We start from the raw sequence: 18586 nt of genomic DNA on the forward strand, positions 1-18586 counted from the left end.
CACCTCGTGCCTTGCCCTATGCTAGGTAATTTACACACATCCTCCTATGGACTCTCACAATCTAGGAAAGAAGGAGGATTATAGTAACACCATTTTGGCTCACAGAGAGATTCAGAAACCTTGGCAAGGTCACGCAGCTCCGAAATACCTTGAACCACTCTCTTCTCTTGACTCCAATATGCATGTGCCCTATTTCTGCAGGGGCAGGTAAAACTCCAAGGGGTGTTGCGAGGAGGGAGCAATCCCTTTTGGTTGGGGGAGGTCTGGGAACTCGTAAGGACAAGGTGAGCTCTGGGCTGGGCCTGGCAGGAGGGAGGACCTCTCACCCAGGGAAAGGAAGGGCAGGGCAGCAGCAAAGTGCATGGTGAAGGGGTAGGAGCCCTGGCTGCAGCGCAGAGGGGCGCAGGAGGTCACTGCAAGGAACGGGGCGTGGAGGCCTTGAGTGGGGACTCATGGGAGGACAAACTATGATGAACGTTGAAAACGGATGGAGTTGGTCCTGTAGGATGCAGAAGTCTTCAGTAGGTACTTGAGGAGGATGGAGACAGGCGCTAAGTCTCATTCAGGCATACAGGGCTGGGACGGAACGACAGAAGTGCTGGGACATGAGAGGACCAGGTGGGAGGCAGCAAAAACAGTGACAGCAAGCTCACCTCCCGGGGCTAGACCTCATCAGATGGGGGACCCAGAGCAAGTTAGTTAAACCTGAGGAGCCTCGGTTTCTTCGGGTGAAGTCTAGACATAGAGAGCCACTGGAAAGAAGAAAGGGGGGCCACAGCAAGAGCCGAGTTCCTTTCCTGGCACCGCCCCCCCCCCCCCAATATGAGATCCCTTTCCCTGCTTTCTGCTCCTTGAACGCTGCGAGAACTTGTAACCCCAAACCTTTGCACATGCCCTTGGCTTTGCCTGACGACTCCTCCCCTTGATCTTCATGCTGGTGGCACTCTGGGATCTTTTCAGAATTCTCTTCCAAGATGAGCCTTTTCCTTGCTGTCCCCACTCTCTCAGCCACCTTCTATGCCATTACCTGTTCATTTCTCTAACTCAGCACCAAAGGCAGCACCTAGCACATAGCAGGTGTTCAACAAATGGTTGTTGAATAAATGACTGAATGAGTGAATAAGTACTTATCCAGCCATAGGAGGTGCATGAACTTGGCTCTCAGAGAACCCAGTAGCTTGCATGGGATCTTGAAGCTCGTATGGTTTAACCCCTTTGAAAAGGAGAAGCCCATCGACAGTTTTACGGCACCAAGTACAAGTCTCATGTTCGGTACCTGCTTATTGAACTTCCCTACTGAGTGGACGAGCTGACACTTGACTCTCCCCGTTGACAGGGGGTTTACTAGTACTGAGGTCACCTTTTTCACCCTCTATCCTTTCCAACATTTATGTAGAAAGAAGGAAAAGTGCTTTCGAGTAGAACTGGTAAGCTGCTAACACTGGACCAAGCTGTAAACTGTGGGGCTTAAGCATTGCATCCCCTGCCGTGTGACGCTGAGTCACCTTTACCTCCTGGAGCCTGGAGCCCCTCTGAGACCTGACGCTGGGGAAGTGGGCTTGGTCCTGCTTGGGTTAGGAGACCTGAGGACCCCCAGGTGGGGAGGTTACACCCGACTCCCGACAATATTAAGTGTGTAAATCTGGCTGTTTACAAAGTGGAACATGTCATTTCAATAAGGTGACGACTGCACATAAGTACGAGGAAATTAATCGAGCAAATCTCAACTCACGGGGGCATCTTGCTAACCTGCCTGTGGCCACTAGCCTGGGTCCTAACAGCGAATTAACTCGCAAAGCCCTCCAGAAATCGGATGCTTTTACACCTATGGACCTGGGTGTCTCCATGTGCTCTAAAGTGTGGCCGCCGGACACGACATGGTCACCCAGCCAGGGCCGACCCCAGACTTATCCTCAAGGACCTTGGCGGGGGCAGCCCCTGCTAAGGGTGGGCTCCGACCTCCGGACCCCCTGCTCGGCCTGCAGCCCAGCATTCTTGGCAGCGCGGTTGACAGCTTCAAGAACATCTTCTCACACACGTTCTGTTTCGGCGCGGTCACCACGGGGGTGCCAGGGAGGTAGTGAAACACCAGGGCCAGGGCAAGTCAGCAACAGTCCCAGGCTACCTAGTCACCCCCTGGACATGGGCACAGTGGTTCCCGCCACCCGGGCTCCCGCGGCTCCAAATTCTGGGCTTCTCCTTCGCAGCAGCTTCTCCTGGGTGTGGACTGCTGCCTTCAATGGAGACCGCTCTCTGGTCCCTGCCTGCCTGCTGTCGGCCTCCGCCACCAGACTCGAAGCTTCCTTAAGGCCCGCTGTGCCTTTCCCCTACCCTCCAGAGTCTGCATGGGCCTCTAACCCCCTAGCTTGTGTCAAGGCCGGCTCCTTTTCCACCCCCGCGGGTCTCAGCCAATGGCACAGAGGGCCCACCCCCCACCCCGGTCCCCTCTATCACGCTGGCCATGTCATTTCCTTGTAGAGTCACCGGAATTGACAGTCACTATAGTCCAGTCCTTATCCCCTGGCTCCTTGGAGGAGGTAATCAGCTCAGTGAGGGCGGGGCTTTCATGCACGGCTGAACTCCAGTGCCTGGAAAACTTCATTGAATAAATGATTGAATGAGGGAATGGATTCAGAGTCTAACTCACAATAGATTCTCAGTAAATATTTTTTGAAAAGTTGCCGAAAGCGCATGACTTTTGACTATCAATCTAAACCTTTTTTCCTCCTCTGTGTGAATTCTGGGGGAAAAAAACTCCACTTCTGCCTCTCCCTGCGCACCCGCTCTTCCCCATCGAGGCGAATCATCCATTCAGTCTTTGCACCATCTCCTCTGCACCTTCCCAGGGTGCCCTGTGCAGAGCAGGGGCTTTTACAAGTTGTCTAAGGAATCCTCTCTCTAGTGCAGAGTTCTTGCTAAATCTAGAAGCAGCCCTGGTGTTTTTAATTCATCTTCGAGAACAACACCGAGAGAGGTTTCTAAATGACTGTTCCCGCTGGCCGTATTGGCCCTGCTGGGTTGGGGCCGTGACACTGGCCTTGGCTCTGCTTGGGGACCAGCTGTGTGATTCTGGGCAAGTCCCTGGATGCTCTGTCTTCTCTGTGAAGCACGGGTTGGGCCAGGGCTCTCAGAGGGAACTCATCTGGTGTTCCCAGCTCACGCAGGTGACTCTGGGCGGGCCGCCTGGAGTCGGCATCCCGGCAGCTTCCATCTCTGCCACCAACAAGCCCTTGCGCCCCATGTGCCTGGGCTTTCCTGCTTGAGACTCACATGCTATGAACAGGGAGCTGTACGCTATCATTTAAAAATTATTAGACCCATCAAAAAAGTTGAAATAGTACAGTGCACCTATGCCTTTCACCTAGATTGACAAAGTATGACATTTTGCCACATTTGCTTTCTCATTTCTCAAATACATTTCTCATTCTCTTTCTCTTTGTATGCGTGTGTGTTTTCTTTTTTCTTTTTCTTTTTTTTTTTTTTTTGCGGTACGCAGGCCTCTCACTGCTGTGGCCTCTCCCATTGCAGAGCACAGGCTCCGGACGCGCAGGCTCAGCAGCCATGGCTCACGGGCCCAGCCGCTCCGCGGCATGTGGGATCTTCCCAGACTGGGGCACAAACCCATGTCCCCTGCTTCGGCAGGCGGACTCTCAACCACTGCACCACAAGGGAAGCCCCCCTTTTTTTTTTTAATGAACCATTTGAAAGTTAAAGACACCATGCCTCTTGACCTCTAAATACTCAGAAGTTAACACTTTCTTCACATAACTATAATGTCATTCTCACGCCCAGGACAATTACCATCGACGCAAGTGACCTAACATGCCGTATATATTTGCATATCCCCCACCTCCATCCCAATGTTTTTCTAGTCCTTCTCCCTTGATCCAGGATCCAGCATCACACATTCAGTTACCCCGTTTTCTTAGTCAACTTGAAGCAGAAACCTGGAGAAGCTGATTATTTTTCATAACCCTTCTAGTTTCTTCTGGTTGTAGCACAGCCGAGGGGTGGTGCGCCTCCCTGGGAAGGCTGGCGGGTTGCTCCTTTCTGTAAAGGGTCGTTGATGCCCACTATTTCAAGCCTCTGCCAATTAAAAACTCATCTACAGCGGAGCCAGGGCCAGAAGCTCTGCTCCAGGGTCCACTGGGCAGTGACATCAATAAACTGAGAAAAGAGAAGCTGCAGCTCTGAACTACAGCCTCCCTGGACCCAGGGAGCTTTGGGGACTGTGAGAGCAGCCTCTTGGCCTCCTCTGCCTTTTAATTAGAGACAAAAAGTTCCAGTGTCTGAAAGCCAAGCGTGGCCCAGACATTTAGAGCCAAGCTGCCCATATTCCCAAGTGCTTTGTCAAAAAAAAATGAACAATGCTGCTATCTGCCCTGTCCTTACAGAGAGAAGTCTGCTCGGTGCCGTTGCTGAAAACAGGAACCTGCCTTCTGCAAGCCTCTCTTGTTTCTAGCAGAGGAAGTTGTAACTGGTTTAGCAACTGCGCTTCTTGACAGCATGGGTTCCTCAGCACCGCACAAGGCTCACCCTGCCGCAGAAGCAGCAGCTGATGGAGAGGCGGTGATGGTGCTCCTGGCGGCCCTGCTTCAGCTACTCCCAGGGGAGACCATGCCCAGCTGCTGAAGGTATCTGGGGGGACATGGGGGGGCTGGGGCGGGGGAGGCTTCAGGACCCCAGAGACACACAGCTGGTAGCAGGTGGACTTTCTGGAGACAGATGTGCTTTGGGAGGACAGGCAGAGCCTGGTCCCAAGCGAGGCTCAGCACCTAACACGGCGGCTGGCACGTCGTGGCTGCTCAGTGATGGGGAACCGCAAGGCAGGAAGGGCTGGGAGAGCTGGGACGGGCACGCTCCTGCCAGAGAAGGTTTTTTCCAGCCGCAGAACATCCTAGCACATAGCAGGCTTCTTACCGAGGGCTCTCCTGCTCGCTATTAGACTTTTTAGCAGCGTGACCTTGGGCGAGACATTTAAACCTCTCCAGGCCTTCATTCTCTCCTCTGTGAGGCAGGAATAATGGTACCCAACTCACACAGGTATCGAGCAGATGAAATGAGCTGACATATGCAAAGTGCCCAAGCCAGTTTCAGACACATAGTAGGTGCTCAATAAATGCTATCAGTGTGGAGTCATGATGTCTAAAGGTACGTGCAGGCAGGTGGACATCACAATAGTGCTTCTAGGAGTTTGGGAGTGTGGATCTTCTGTGGGAAGATGCCAACGAGGGCGGATGATAATAAGCAACAAGGATCCAAGCAGGTGGGCTGTGTACAGGGCAGGAGCAGTATTAAAGGAAGGGCAAACACACCAGGCACATAAAACCTGAAAACAAGATGTGAGGAGTAGAAGAGATCTGGGAGAACCAGAATCCCCTCAGGAGTGCGGCACACTCCACATCTTTTTAGGTTCTTAGATGTCCAGAGAGCCTGGTGTCAGGGAAATGACCTGGGTTTTGGCCTCAGACTGTCCTGAATCGGGGTTATGCACGCAGAGTGAAGGGAAAGAGTCTGCCAAGCTGAGTGGCAGGGGAGGGGTGTTGCATGAAAGGTTCTTCTCCTGCACTCCTCGGCACAATCCTGTAAGATTACGATGATTATTTGCTTTTGACAAATGAGAAAATGAGGCTCAGAGAGGTTATGAATCTTGGTGATTCATCCAAGTCACACAGCTGGTGAGAGCCTCTGAGGGCTCCAACGGCTGAGGTGGGGAAGCGGGAGCCTTACCTCAGCGAGAGCAGATGTGGGAAGGACGAAAGTGTGTCTTTAAAGCAGTGCTTCTGTCTTAGGAGAAATAACACCCCATAGTTGCAAATCGTCTTTCTGTAGTTTGCTATAAGGTGCCGCAAACTGGGGCTGTGGTCCTTTTAAAACTGGGGAGGTAAGGCCAAATCAAAGTTCTGGCAAAATCTGGTGCAATCTATAGTCTCCAGTTGGAAAAATGTTATTCAAGAGTGCTTAACATGCTCTGACAAATATAACAGTAATAATATTAAAAAACGATTGCAGGGCAGAACTAGAGACACAGATGTAGAGAATAAATGTATGGACACCAAGGGGGCAAAGCGGGGCGGGGATGGTGGTGGGATGAACTGGGAGGTTGGGATTGACACGGATACACTGATGTGTATAAAATAGATAACTAAGGAGAACCTGCTGTATAAAAAATAAATTAAATAAACTTCAAGAAAAGTAGTAATTAAAAAAAAACAAACGATGGAACAGACAGATTGAAAGCTATTTAGACTCCTGCATCTTAAACGGATCTAGAATCAGGGAAGTAAGACCAGGGAAACCCATTGTTGTAATCAGCTACACCTGGGCCAACGTTCTGGGTCAGCCGCCAGTGAACTAACTGAGTGACTCTGGGCAAGTTACTTTGCTTCTCTGAGGGTTAGTTTTTTCCTCGTAAAAAGAAGACCAGCTTCCGTGTGTGTTAGTAAGAAGTTTAAATTATATACAGTATGTAGGAGACGCTAAATACTAAATAGCAGCTATTAATATTATTCCTAACCCAGACAATTAAAGTACCCCAAGTTACTTGTATACCCCTAGGCAGTAAACAGTAGCAGACTGTGTTAAATATGATGGGTCAAACTGCACAGCCGATGACCTGGACATTCCTTCATGATTTTTCTGAACGCTTATTTCTAAGTGTTCCTCCATCTCATATAAGTGAAACAGACATGGGATGGGTAGGTTTGTACTGCACTGAAATCATTTTCCTATTACAGAAAAAATTTCCCCACGCTGAGCTTCGAGTGCGGGCGATGTATTTCCAAGGGGAGTGGATCTTTCTTAAAGACTTAGAAATGATTCATTTCAATAAACCCCAATCAGCTTCCTGCATTAATAGATGCTGCTGGGTTTTAATTTTTCATTTGACATTCAGCAAGAATTTATTTCCCCCAGCTCTGAAAGAAGCTGGAGCTTAAAATTCTCATTAAAAATTTCCAGCATGTGAGGCTAGAGCATTTGGTTCTTGTCAGCCAACGTGAGGGCCCTGTAAGCACATGTATCCATCCATCTGCCCACCCGTGCATCCATCTCTCCTTCTCTTAATGAATATGCGTTGAGGCTGTACTGTGTGACTGACTTCCTCCCTCTCCTTCCTCCCCAAGAGTTCCAAAGGAAATAAGTACACTGGGTCCGAACCACTTCCTCCTATCTGAGAACCACGAAGGGAGGGGTCTCATTTCATTACGGTAACTTGAGCTACAGACAGAAACTGTGTGGCCTCAAAGTGGCTCACTATTTTTGTCAAACAGCTTTGCAAAGTCACACTTCCCTCCTTGGCACCATCCAGGCAGCTGGGACCATGGCTGGGGGGCTCAGGGTTGGGGAGGGGGGAGGGAAGGTGGGGAGACTCAAGGAGCTTCAGAAGAAAGTGGGAGTCGTCCTCCCAACTGTGCTCAGGGGCAGAGGGCCACCTTGAGAGGGTCAGGCTGCCCCTGAAAGCACAGCCCCGCCTGCCTGCACTGTGCTGGGTACTTGTGGATGGTAATTTTATCCACTCGACTGAATTCAGTGAGCGCTTACTATGTGCCAGGCACCTGCTAGGTAATGATTTTTCATTGAGCAGTATAATAGACATGGGATCGTGTTCTCAGGGAGTTTATAACCTGGGGTTGTTAAAGAAACAAATACATAATGACGAACAGTGGCGTGAGCCACGAAGGGGACCGAGCCCAGGACAGAGAGCAGAGGGGAACCAGTTGTCACTGAAGTCTTTAAGTTTAGTTCTCACGTGAACCCTGGCAGGCGGCCGCGCTCCTTCTCAAAGTACAGATGTGCTATCTCCCCTACTCTTCCAGACTCCAGACCTTCCAAGTCACATGGACAGTCAGCTAAAAAATACATCCTCTGAACAGAACTTCTAAGCACCCAGGGTTCAGGACCCACTTCCCAACATACCACTTTATCAATATGCCTATTGGTCCATCTACTGAACACCTGTGATGTACCTGACCCTCTAGCACACAAGTGCCGTGATCTTGTCATAAAAAGGGGTCGATTCAGCTTTATGGAACCGTCTGTCCATTTCCTTATGCCTCAGAGCAGAGTATTTAAGAGTCAGGCTCTGGAGCCAGACGCCTGGGTTCAAACCCTGCCTTCTCTTTTACCAGCTTGGTGATAAACTCGGACAAGTGATGTACACTCTCTGGCCTGGGTTTCCTCAATCATACAAGAGGCATAATGACGGTGGCGTGTCTCTCGCAGGCACAGTGTCTCCTCAGTTTCCATCTATTCCTTTTATTTCCTTATGGAACATCTACCGTGTTCCAGCTCTGAGTGAAAACAGACTTCTGTCTTCACGGCACTTACAGTCATTCATCAAACAATCACAGAAGTGAGTGTCAGAATCATAATCTACTTCAGGTGACGCCGAAGAGATAAGGATGGAATGGTGAGCTGAAAAGGAGTAGCTCGGGGGTCCTCACCCCGGGCACCTGTGTGTTTTGACAAGTGATTCACGCGGGGCTCAGCACATGCAAATGCCGTTAGGAGGCAAGATATGAATTTTCATCTCGCTCCATAAGCTTATGAGCCTTGCTGGTGGTTCGTGTGTATGACCCAAAAGCAAAACTAAGTCTTGCTGGGAAAAGCGATGTAATAGAGGAATCACTAACTTCATGATCCCTGGGCCCACGTGTCCAGATGCCCTCCTCTTTCTAAGGAGTCCTGCATTTCCCAAGCATCCAGATTTGAAATGAAAGGAAAAGCCTATTTCATATTCACTGTTGTCCCATTCTGTCCAATTGTGTATCTGTGTGATCTAACATCAAAATAATTGTCTTTACAACTGTTTTCTCATTGCCCAGGATTCTCATTGTTAGCTTATAGGTTATGAGGGTATCCAGGACCCGGCCTGGGGCCTGAACCTCATTTGGACCATTTTTTGTCAGATGTGTTCAGTGTCCAGCAGGCTCACAGACTGGAGGTACCATATCCCACCAGCCCTGGGTATTGGCTGTGGCGGGGGGACTCTGAGTATGAAAAGCTGATCTAGAAAAAAAAGAAATGGGGACATGTGAAATTTTGCTTCAATGACGTGTTAAAAGCCATGAAGGGAAGGAGAGATGGATGCACGGGCGGGCAGATGGATGGATACATGTGCTCACACGGATCCCGTAGGTTTGGGGAGAAGGCACTTGCTTGTAGCACAGTTATTGTCAGCAGAGAGTTGAGCCACAGAGAGCCCCCCGCCCCTGCCCCGCAATGTGCTCGTTTTGTAACACCTACTCTCTAATCCTTACTCGTGAAAAATCCAGCAAGGCAGATATGGTTATGCTCGTTTTTTAAAATAAAAACAAACAAAAAACAGTGGAAAGAAGTTTAGTGACTTCCTAAGAGGTGAAACTGAGATTTGCCCCAGCACCAAGAGGTCCCAAATCTGGCTTCTTCCTACGACATCCTAAAATGACCATAAACTGTTTTCTAGGATGCATCCACCCTGGTCTTAGGGTAAAGCCAAGCCTCCCTTTTATCCTGAGGGCATATGAGATCCCCTTCCAGACACCCGAGGGTGGAAGGGGCTCGTGGACATGTGGGTCAGTGCTGGCAAATGGGCAATGGCTCTCTGTGGTGGACAGGGTGCTGGACAGGGGGTCATAGCACTTATCCAAACTTACTGAGCGACACTGAGCAGAGGGCTTGCCCTCTCTGAGCCTTTTCTTTGTAATGTGAGGGCACTGAACTGCTCTGTTTCAGTTGGTGCTTTATGATATCCTAGGATCAGGGAGTCCTATCAGGAGAAACAAAGGGGCAAGAGTGCTGAGTCCCCAGCCTCCAACCGGCAGCTTGCTTTGATCTATTTTTCATGTGGAGCTTCTGGGGCAATTTTGTTAAAACAGGTTTCAACCAGCAGACCGTATCGCAGCCTCCTTCTCCATGGAGCGTCAGGAGGAGAAGGTGGGCCTGGGGGGCAGGGAGGACACGCCTGTGGCTGCACCCGCCCGGAGAGGAGAGCAGGGAACGATGTGGGTCACAGGGGTGGTGCACCTGCCAAGCGAGGTCAGGATGTGGTGGGGTGCCCCCCGGAAATCCTGCGAGATCCTTGGCAGGGGAGCCAACCGATGCTAAGGCCCTGTCCCAGCTCTTATTGCCCCTGGTGCGGAGGGCAGACCACAGGCAGCCCTGAGCAAGTACCAAGGCAGTTGGGCGGATACCTGGGACCACTCACGGGGCACGGGGCAGGGGGTGGGGGGCACGGTAGTTGAGGCAAAAGGGCTGTGAGCCATTGTCTGGCCCAACTCTTTCCCCATCATATTTGAGAAGCCGAGGCCCAAGGAGGGGAAGGACTGCTCAAGCTTGCACGAGGCCCAAGGAGGGGAAGGACTGCTCAAGCTAGGTCAAGCTTGGTGACCTAGCTGGCCACCCAGTACCCCCAAGGGATCCAGCGTGGGTAAATCCGTAGCTATCCCATCTTACCAAACTTATCTCTGCTTAAATATGACCTTAATTTAATCCTCAGAATAACCCCTCAGGGCATGTATTAATATCTCAAATGTCTGCATTTGGAAATCAAGGATCAGAGACGTGCAATAACTCGCTAAAGGACACACAGCCAGTAGACCAGGGAGCTGGAATCTGAACTCAGGCTTGCTTGCTTTGAAAACCCTCTTTGCAAGGCACCCTCATTCTTCTCTAGTTCTGCTTCTGATTATAAAAGCAATTCAGGCACATGGGAGAAAAATCGGGGCATTTTAGAAAGGAGTAAATACGAAATCGAGAAATTCACCTATAAAATCACTACTCAGAGAGAGCCCTTGGAAACATCTCGGCAATAATTTCCTCTAATATTTTTCTACATATATGCATATGCATGTTAAAGTTTTATAAAATTGAGATAGTATGAACATGACGAGTTTTGTTTGTTTGTTTTGGGTTCTTTTTTTCCCCCATAGCATTAATAGTTCTTTAAAACAATGCTTTGAAAGGCTGGAAAACATCCCACACGATTCACTCCTGCCCTTCTGACCATGCCAGGCGACCTAACAGTGGCCATGATAGCTGAACCTGAGCAGGCCCTAACTGGCTTCTCTCTCCTGTCCCTCCTGCCCCGCCCGCCCTTCCCAGCCAGATCCCCAGCCCTGGGCTTCCAAACATTGCCACCTGACATCCAAGAGACCCCTCGGGACCTCTGAGCCCCCTGGACTGAAGTTTCACCCTAAAGTTTATGGTCCCCGAAGTTTGCTTTGATGACCTTTCAAAATCACTTTCCATTGAGTTCTTGGGCTGGACCAGAGGGCAGAGAAGCAGGACAGCATTTCATGGTCAGTTGAGAGCAGGGGTTTTGGGGTCAGGCAGACCTGGTTTAAAACCCATTTGTCCTCTTACTGATCGTATAACCTTGGACACGTTACTTAATTTATGTCGCCTGTAGAGCAGGGCTGCTGTGAGCCACCCAGGGGACGAAGGCTGTACAATGCTGAGCCAGGTGCCTGGCAGAGGAAGGGCTGAGCACCTAAGGTGGTGCTGCTGTGGGGGGTTGGATGTGACGGGTGAAGAGGGTCCCCACCCGGGCCATCTGCTCCCACACCTTAGAAGCAGGTCACGTGGGTGGGCTTCCCGCTGTCACACTCTGTGGAAGAAATACCTAGGGCCAAAGGGAGGGTTCCATCCCTAAGTAGGTGTTCACATTCCAACTGTCGCCAAGGTTTCCCAACTGTCCCAGACCTGCCTTCCCTTGGTTGGGGCTCCTCGAGCTGTCGTCCCCTTGCCATACGATGAAGGGGTTCAGGTTACTTCCTTTCCCACAGCGAGGCCTGGCTTTTAGAAGCACCAAGTGGATAAGATGCACAGAGCTGTCCTGGGATGCTGCCCTGGGAGTGGAAGGCTCTGAGAAGTCTGAGCCCCTGTGTCCACACGATAACGCAGAGCACGTGACAAAAGGATCCCTGATCTGGTCAAACAGAAACCAGCTAGAGACGGCACAGCCCACATTCCTGTGACCTCTCCACGCCAGGTGTCCGCTCAAAGGGTGGCCAGCCATTTGCTGAACAGAGTCCCTCGGGGACCTGGCTTCCAGTGGAGACGGCAGCATGGCCCTGGGAAAAGGACGTGGGCTCTGAAGCCAGGAGGGGAAGGTAGGCCCCTGCATCCCTGGTCTCCGGGGCTCCAGCCCCAGGTGTGTGGGCAGGGGAGCTAACTGGCTGACCCCTACACAGAGAAGGTGAGCTGGGAAACTCTGCCTCCTGGGATGCTGGGAAGATAAAAGGCAGTGGCACCTGCTAATTGCCCACCAGGAGGTGGGCATATAGCACACCTGAACTGCCTGGCCTGGATCCCGAGGGATGTAAAGACAAGGCTTGGGTTCTGTCTAATGGGACTTCATAAGAAAGTGACAGTGGGTCTTTTCTCTTAGTAATAATTTTCCAAAGGTCACTGAGTCTTGATTGCTAGAATTGAAAGGGATTCAGTGGCTCTCTCTTTGGAGATCACCTTTTCCACTCATCTCATTTTTAAGAAGAGTAAACTGGGGCCCAAGGTCATGCAGAGAAAAAGAAGCGTTGGTCCAAAGACTGGGGGAAAACGAAGAGGCGGAGGCCAGTTTCAATCCTCTGACATCACAAAGAAAAGGGAGAAGGAAAGCAAGACTGTTCACAGCCAATGTTAATTAACTCATTTCTCTGTGGCTCTCTCCTTATTGTTTCTAGAAGCATTTGTCTCTCATACCCTCGCTCCCACCTCCAGCCACTGCATAAAACTGTCACAGATTAAATCAGATTGTTCAGTCATTTCATTGGGGAGACCCCAGCTCTCAGTCCCTGGAGGCACTTCCGCTCTTCTCAAATCAAAGCCTCTTTCAGATGAGTTCACTCCTACTTGGAGTCGGTAGGAAGCCAGCGAGCAGACCTCTAAGGGGCAGCTGGACCGATGAGCTTTTCTGAAAAGCGCGGGCAGGGTACAGTGCTTGCAGCCCAGCCCAGCCCCTGCTCACAGCTTGCGCCCACCTGCCAGACAGAAACAAGGAGAGGACCGAGAACCCGGGCTCCCAGCCTCCACTCCACTTTCTCATCTCGAGACCGTGGGTATGTTTCTTTCCTCGGATGGACCTCAGTTTTCCCATCTGTAAAATGCAATTTTCAATCTTTGTTTTGTTTTGTTTTTCTATATTGGATTCCCTGAACTCCTCCAAATAGCACACAAATGCCAGAGAAGAATTATAAAGTTGTTAGACAGAGAGAATTCACTTGGATAGATAACAAAGTCTCTCCCCACGACTTTTCTGGAGTTGTTGGTGTAGAGACCAGTGTTGGACATGATGGCTAGAGGCTGTCGCTTGGAAGTGGCTCGGGGAGAAGACGGAGTAGGTGGACGGCTAAGACAAGCTGCAGAGAAGGGGCCTGGGATGCCTGCAGGGGTGGGAGCTCACCTGCCTATTGGTGCTCTGGTCGGGGGTGAAAGGCGCAAGTCCTGGGGTCTAGCCGATCGTGGAGGCCAAGCATCAGGCTGCAGGGAGCAGAGTGGCATTGTTCTAGGAGTCAGGTGACGGGGCGGGCGGTGAGGACCCTCGGGAGAGTGAGGGGTGAGGCCAGCACACATTTCAGAGTCATCTCCGCACGAGAGGGCTGCCAGGGCCTCTCCCCCACCTGTCCTGAGGGCTTTCTCTAGAGGCCTGAAGGCCTTGGTGATAACAGAGAGGGAGGCTGAGGGACTGGGGAGACTGTGGGCTCTAGAAAGGCACTGGGAGCAGGACGGAGGCAGCAGGTGCCTCTCGAACATCTGTGCATCTCATGTGGGGCGCTGGCCCCCCAGGCAGTCTGCTTGCTTCGCTCCTTCCCTGGACCAACCTCAGGTGGGGCCCCAGAGGCGGTGGCCTTCCCTGTCCTCCGGGTGGGACCCCGTGGGCCGCCTTCCTCCGGGCACTGGCTCAGGGTCCTGCACAGGAGACGCTGAACTGCAGGGAATGAGGTTGCCAGTCCCTCCACTGGTGTGGTTTCCCCAGCACTTTTTGGGGAGCACATTTCTGGGAGTGCCTACACCAGACCAGGGACCGGCCAGGGACAAAGAAAACTCGTCCTTGCCCCCTGGAGCCAGGGTGCTGCTGTTAAAACATGCCCCACCTGCAGGAAGGGCCCTGACCTTGCATCGGGAGGGGCCTCACCCTTAAACTACGCCCATTGTGTCCAGTCACAAAGACCAACAGGCTCAGAAGACAGGCCTCCTCATTTGAGCATGTGGCCCATTCCAGCCACATGTTCTGCAGTGCATTATGAGTTTACAGTTTTTGCAAGTCTTGCCATTATCTTGGGAACAGCACAATGATACTACAATCTCTTGGCTTGAGTTGTAAGTGATAAACTGTCCATGTAAGTAGTTAAAATAGATTAACTTTCAAAGAACACTCACTCTGGTTTTCCTTGTTTCATAATATACCAGGTATCCCCTCCCCCCAGTTAGGAAGCGCTGCAGACCTCCCTCAGCCTCTGAAAGGCCTTGCTCTGAGAGCATCCATCTTTCCAGTATCTGAAACTGTAATGCATAAAGGAAGGATGTAAGGCCAGGCTGGGGGTTGGACTAGCTGACTTTGGGACCCTTTCAAACTCATGAGGCATTGCTCTTAAACTGGAGACAGACAATGGGGTGGAATGCAAGTTTCCCAGTGGGCTGGACACCGGCTGGGGGATTCTGCCCCATCAACTGTCTTTGTCCCCAGGAGACAGGCATAGTTCTGTCTAAGGATGTGGCCTTCTTCTCTGTGCCTCAAGCAGCCTGGGAGGACACGTCTATGCTGGAATCACTTAAGTCCTTTTCCAAAATACTTATACAAAGACCCAGAATTTAAGCTTTTCTCACTATGGACTAACAGAAAACACACAGTAAATGGCAATAACCTACAAGGATTTTATGCCGGGTTGTGTTCTAAGTGTTTCACAGGCTTTATCTATTAACGTTGCAGCCACAACCCAATGTTGTTTTATTATTATTCCCTGAAACAGTCAGGAAAAGGTCGAGAACTTGCCCGAGGTCACCTAGCTTGCACGTGCAGAGCCAGAATTTGAACATTATGGAACAAACCGGAGACTTAGCATCAGCCATTCAAATCCCAGCTCTCCGGTTACATGCTGTGTGACCTTGGGCAAAATCCTTACCTTCTCTGAGACTCAGTTTTCCTTTCTGCAAAATGGGGTTAGGGATGCAGAGATTCTATGATAATCAAAAGTAACAGCAGGTGTCAGAGTGCTGTAGCAGCACGGGAAGCAGGCAGCCAACAAACTGTATTGTCAGGGTTTTTCACTTGTCACCGTTGCTTAGAGCATGTTGAGAAACTCCAACAGAAGAGAGAAAGTGGAAACAGAAAGTACCCTCTTCTCACCCCCTTTTGGTTGTGGAGCCACATAACTCCTGAGTTTTAAGAGCTCCGAATGCCAGGACCCTGAGAGTTGAGGGTCAGGGCTCAGGAGAGCCAGGGTGGGGGGATCTGAAAGGCACTCAGTCTGTCACACAAACACTGCCAGCTGCTTGCTGTCAGCCGTGCGGAGGAATGGAAGCTTTCTCCACCGACAGCACTTGCTAGCAACTTCCCTCTCTGCGGTTTTTCTCTGTCATTCCCTTGATAAAAGAAGTAGAGCTGCACAAATGTAACCAACTTTCACGAATTTCATCTTCACATAAAAACACCCGCCTTTCAAGAAGTGAGCTGCCTGAAAGAATGATGCAGGATGTACTCTAAACTGGGTCATTCTCCACCCAGAGGGCTCGTGGCTCACTCTCCGTGTGGATCCCCTGAGCCATTGGCTTCGAGTGGCTTCGACAGCCCGGGGAGAGAGAAAAATGGGAAACAGCATGCGATCTACCCCGGCGCCTCCCGAGAGGCCTCTGCCTAGCCCAGAGGGTAAGTCTGGCTTCTTTGGCGAAGACGGGGCAATGCGGGTGCTGACAGCTGTTAAAACAGGGCAGTGGGTACGTTGGGCTTCCTTATACTTGTCTCTCTCGCTTTGCTTGCGTTAACATGTTTGTAGTTAAATGTTAAAAAAAGATCCACAATGGTGTCCTGGAAGGATGCCGAATCACTGGCACTTTGCGATGGACCTTTGAAGCAGCTGGTTCGATCCTTTTATTTTTTTAAATAAATTTATTTATTTATTTTTGGCTGCATTGGGTCCTCGTTGCTGTGCGTGGGCTTCTCATTGTGGTGGCCTCTCCTGTTGCGGAGCATGGGCCCCAGGCACACGGGCCTCAGCAGCTGTGGCTCACAGGCTCCAGAGCACAGGCTCGGCAGCCGTGGCGCACAGGCCCAGCTGCTCCGCGGCATGTGGGATCCTCCTGGACAAGGGATCGAACCTGTGTTCCCCGGGGTTGGCAGGCAGATTCTTAACCACTGTGCTACCAGGGAAGCCCTGATCCTTTTATTTTATAGGTGGTGAAACTGAGGCCCACAAAGCAAATGTAATTTGTATATTAGCTATTGGTAGAGTCAGATTTCCAACCCAGGTGGGTCTGGTTCTGAAACCTAGGCTCTTTCGTACCATAGCCTGCCAGCTGTGATGTAATATTATGATGGGTGTATGATACTATCATGAGTATATGATACTATCATGGGTATATGATATTATCATGGGTGTATAATGTTATCAAAGCTCTGTTGGAGTGTTTTCAGTGTAACTTTACGAAGCCAGCCACTAGCCCTAGGAAATCTTCCTGAAAGTAAAGGAATCCTTGTGTCCATTGGTAGGATCACAGGGGACAGGCGTTCTAGGGGGAAGGCACAATGTGATGGGTTAATTGAGGATGACAAGAATCAGCTTTTCCCAGAGATGCCAGGCTGAGCCATTCCCCCGAAGCTACAGAGTCTCGTTCAGGGATGGCCCGAGAGCTGGGAGGGGACATCCGCAATGATGATCTAGGCATGTAACATAATGCAAGCATTTATGATATTAGAGATTATAAATTTGAAACTCAAACAATACAAATTAAAAAATAGGAATTTAATTATTAAAATTTCCTTGTAGCTCATGTAAGGCTGAGAGCAAAGCCATCGAGCTCCAGGTTCAGGGGTGCTGGTGGCCACCAACACCTTCTCCTTTATTTCCTAGCAGGACAGTGTGGGTGCACCTGTGGGTCCTTGAGGAGTTAGGAAGGGGATGGTCAGGAGGATGGGTGACCCATCAGTGTCCCCAGGATGAGTCATGGGGGATTTGGGACACTTGGGCCTCCCGCCTTACATCACAGTACTTGGGGCCTGGTCCCTCCCTCCTAATGGGGGTGACCCCACCTGGTTCCACCATATCCCCTGCAGCACTGAACTAGGTCACGTTCACAGGCACAGACGCCCAGCATGGTGCGTGCCGAGCACAGCTCCCCATGAGCGGAGCGGGGAAGGAGCCAGGTGCCATGACGCTACCTGCCACTCACTCCGTGACTTCCGGGGCCCTTCAAAAAGGAGCCGCCTTCTCACTTTTTCCAAAGTGGAGACCCCCAACTTATGCACAGTCTCATGACTCCTCAGATGTCCCCAAGTGACCATGCACAGACCTTCCTGCTCTGTCCCCGGCTCCAGTAAAATGCGGGGCGATTCTAGCAACCCTCCTTTCCAGCTCCTCGATACCCCTCCCAGACAGAAGTGGGGGAAGACAGGAAGAATGTTCCCGGAGGTGGGACCACGTGATTAGCTGGAGCTGCGCCGTGGGCCCCCCGAGCGAGCGGGGGAAGCTTTTCCCTCCGATGCAAAGCTCAGAGCTGTGTGCAGTCCTCCTGCTGCCGTGGGGGGGGACCTGGGCCCCTTCCCTCACCTCCTCCAACCCAGCTCAAGTCTCAGTCTCCTCCTCTGGTCATGGCCACTTCTGGAGGACCGACACTGCCAGGCCAGGGCGCCGGCTCCAGGGCAGGGGAGGCACCGCCCACGAGCCCATCGTGTGTGGTCGCCCCTCCCACGGGGCTGGCGGGGCTGGCAAGGGCGGCATGCTTGAGCAAACCCCATGAAAACACGGGCCTCCAAGGACTTGCCCATTTGCCTTTATTTTCTCAATGCAAATCATCATCAAATAAGTTTCTCTTTTTCCACTGCGTGGGTGGGAGGTCACCTCTAGAGAGGAGGGAGAGGGGTCTCCCCGCCCCTCCGCCCCCTGGTTCGGAGAATTCCCCAGGTCGCACCCAGTGTGTGACCCAGGCACAACCACATCAAGCGCTGGCGGGGGGCGGCTTTTCCAGCCCCCGCCCCTGAGAAGTTTCCTTTGCGATCGGTCCTGACTTGATTTCCTCTTTTCTCTGACACCTAGTTGAATAAGGGACAGGTGGTACAGTTGATGCTACATTAATTAGTCTTGATTCAAATGATGTAGAGAATGTGGGTTTTCATGGAACAAGCACCTCTCAGGTAACACTCCTGCTTACTCATTTGACTGGTCTCAAATACCTAGGAGGTCATGCGGGAGTGCATTGCTTTGGGCCAACAAACAATTAGTGCTTCCTCTGACATCAGCCTGAGTGGTGGGCCTGAGGCCCTAGGCCCCGCACAGGGGTCAGCAGGAGGCCAACCTGTGGACTTCTAGACCAACAAGTGTCCTGAGCAGGATTGTGAATGCTTTGGAATACGGGTTTGCCCATCGGTTTTCTCCTAAACTAAGCTTTCAAGAAC

At 51.2% G+C, this 18586-nt stretch overlaps 1 protein-coding gene across 1 annotated transcript in view; it reads left to right on the top strand.

Moving 5' to 3' along the window:
- Window positions 1–4512: 4512 nt before the first annotated feature.
- SLA (Src like adaptor) overlaps window positions 4513–18586 on the top strand; it is a 32773-nt gene continuing 18699 nt past the window's right edge. Inside the window, exons 1-2 of the mRNA XM_079902423.1 lie at window positions 4513–4634; window positions 15704–15844. Coding sequence (XP_079758549.1) covers window positions 15784–15844 — 61 coding nt within the window. The 5' untranslated portion in view covers window positions 4513–4634; window positions 15704–15783. The remainder of the gene's footprint in view (window positions 4635–15703; window positions 15845–18586) is intronic.

The sequence above is a fragment of the Stenella coeruleoalba genome (assembly GCF_951394435.1).
Source record: "Stenella coeruleoalba genome assembly, chromosome: 17".
In the NCBI taxonomy this organism is placed as follows: domain Eukaryota; kingdom Metazoa; phylum Chordata; class Mammalia; order Artiodactyla; family Delphinidae; genus Stenella; species Stenella coeruleoalba.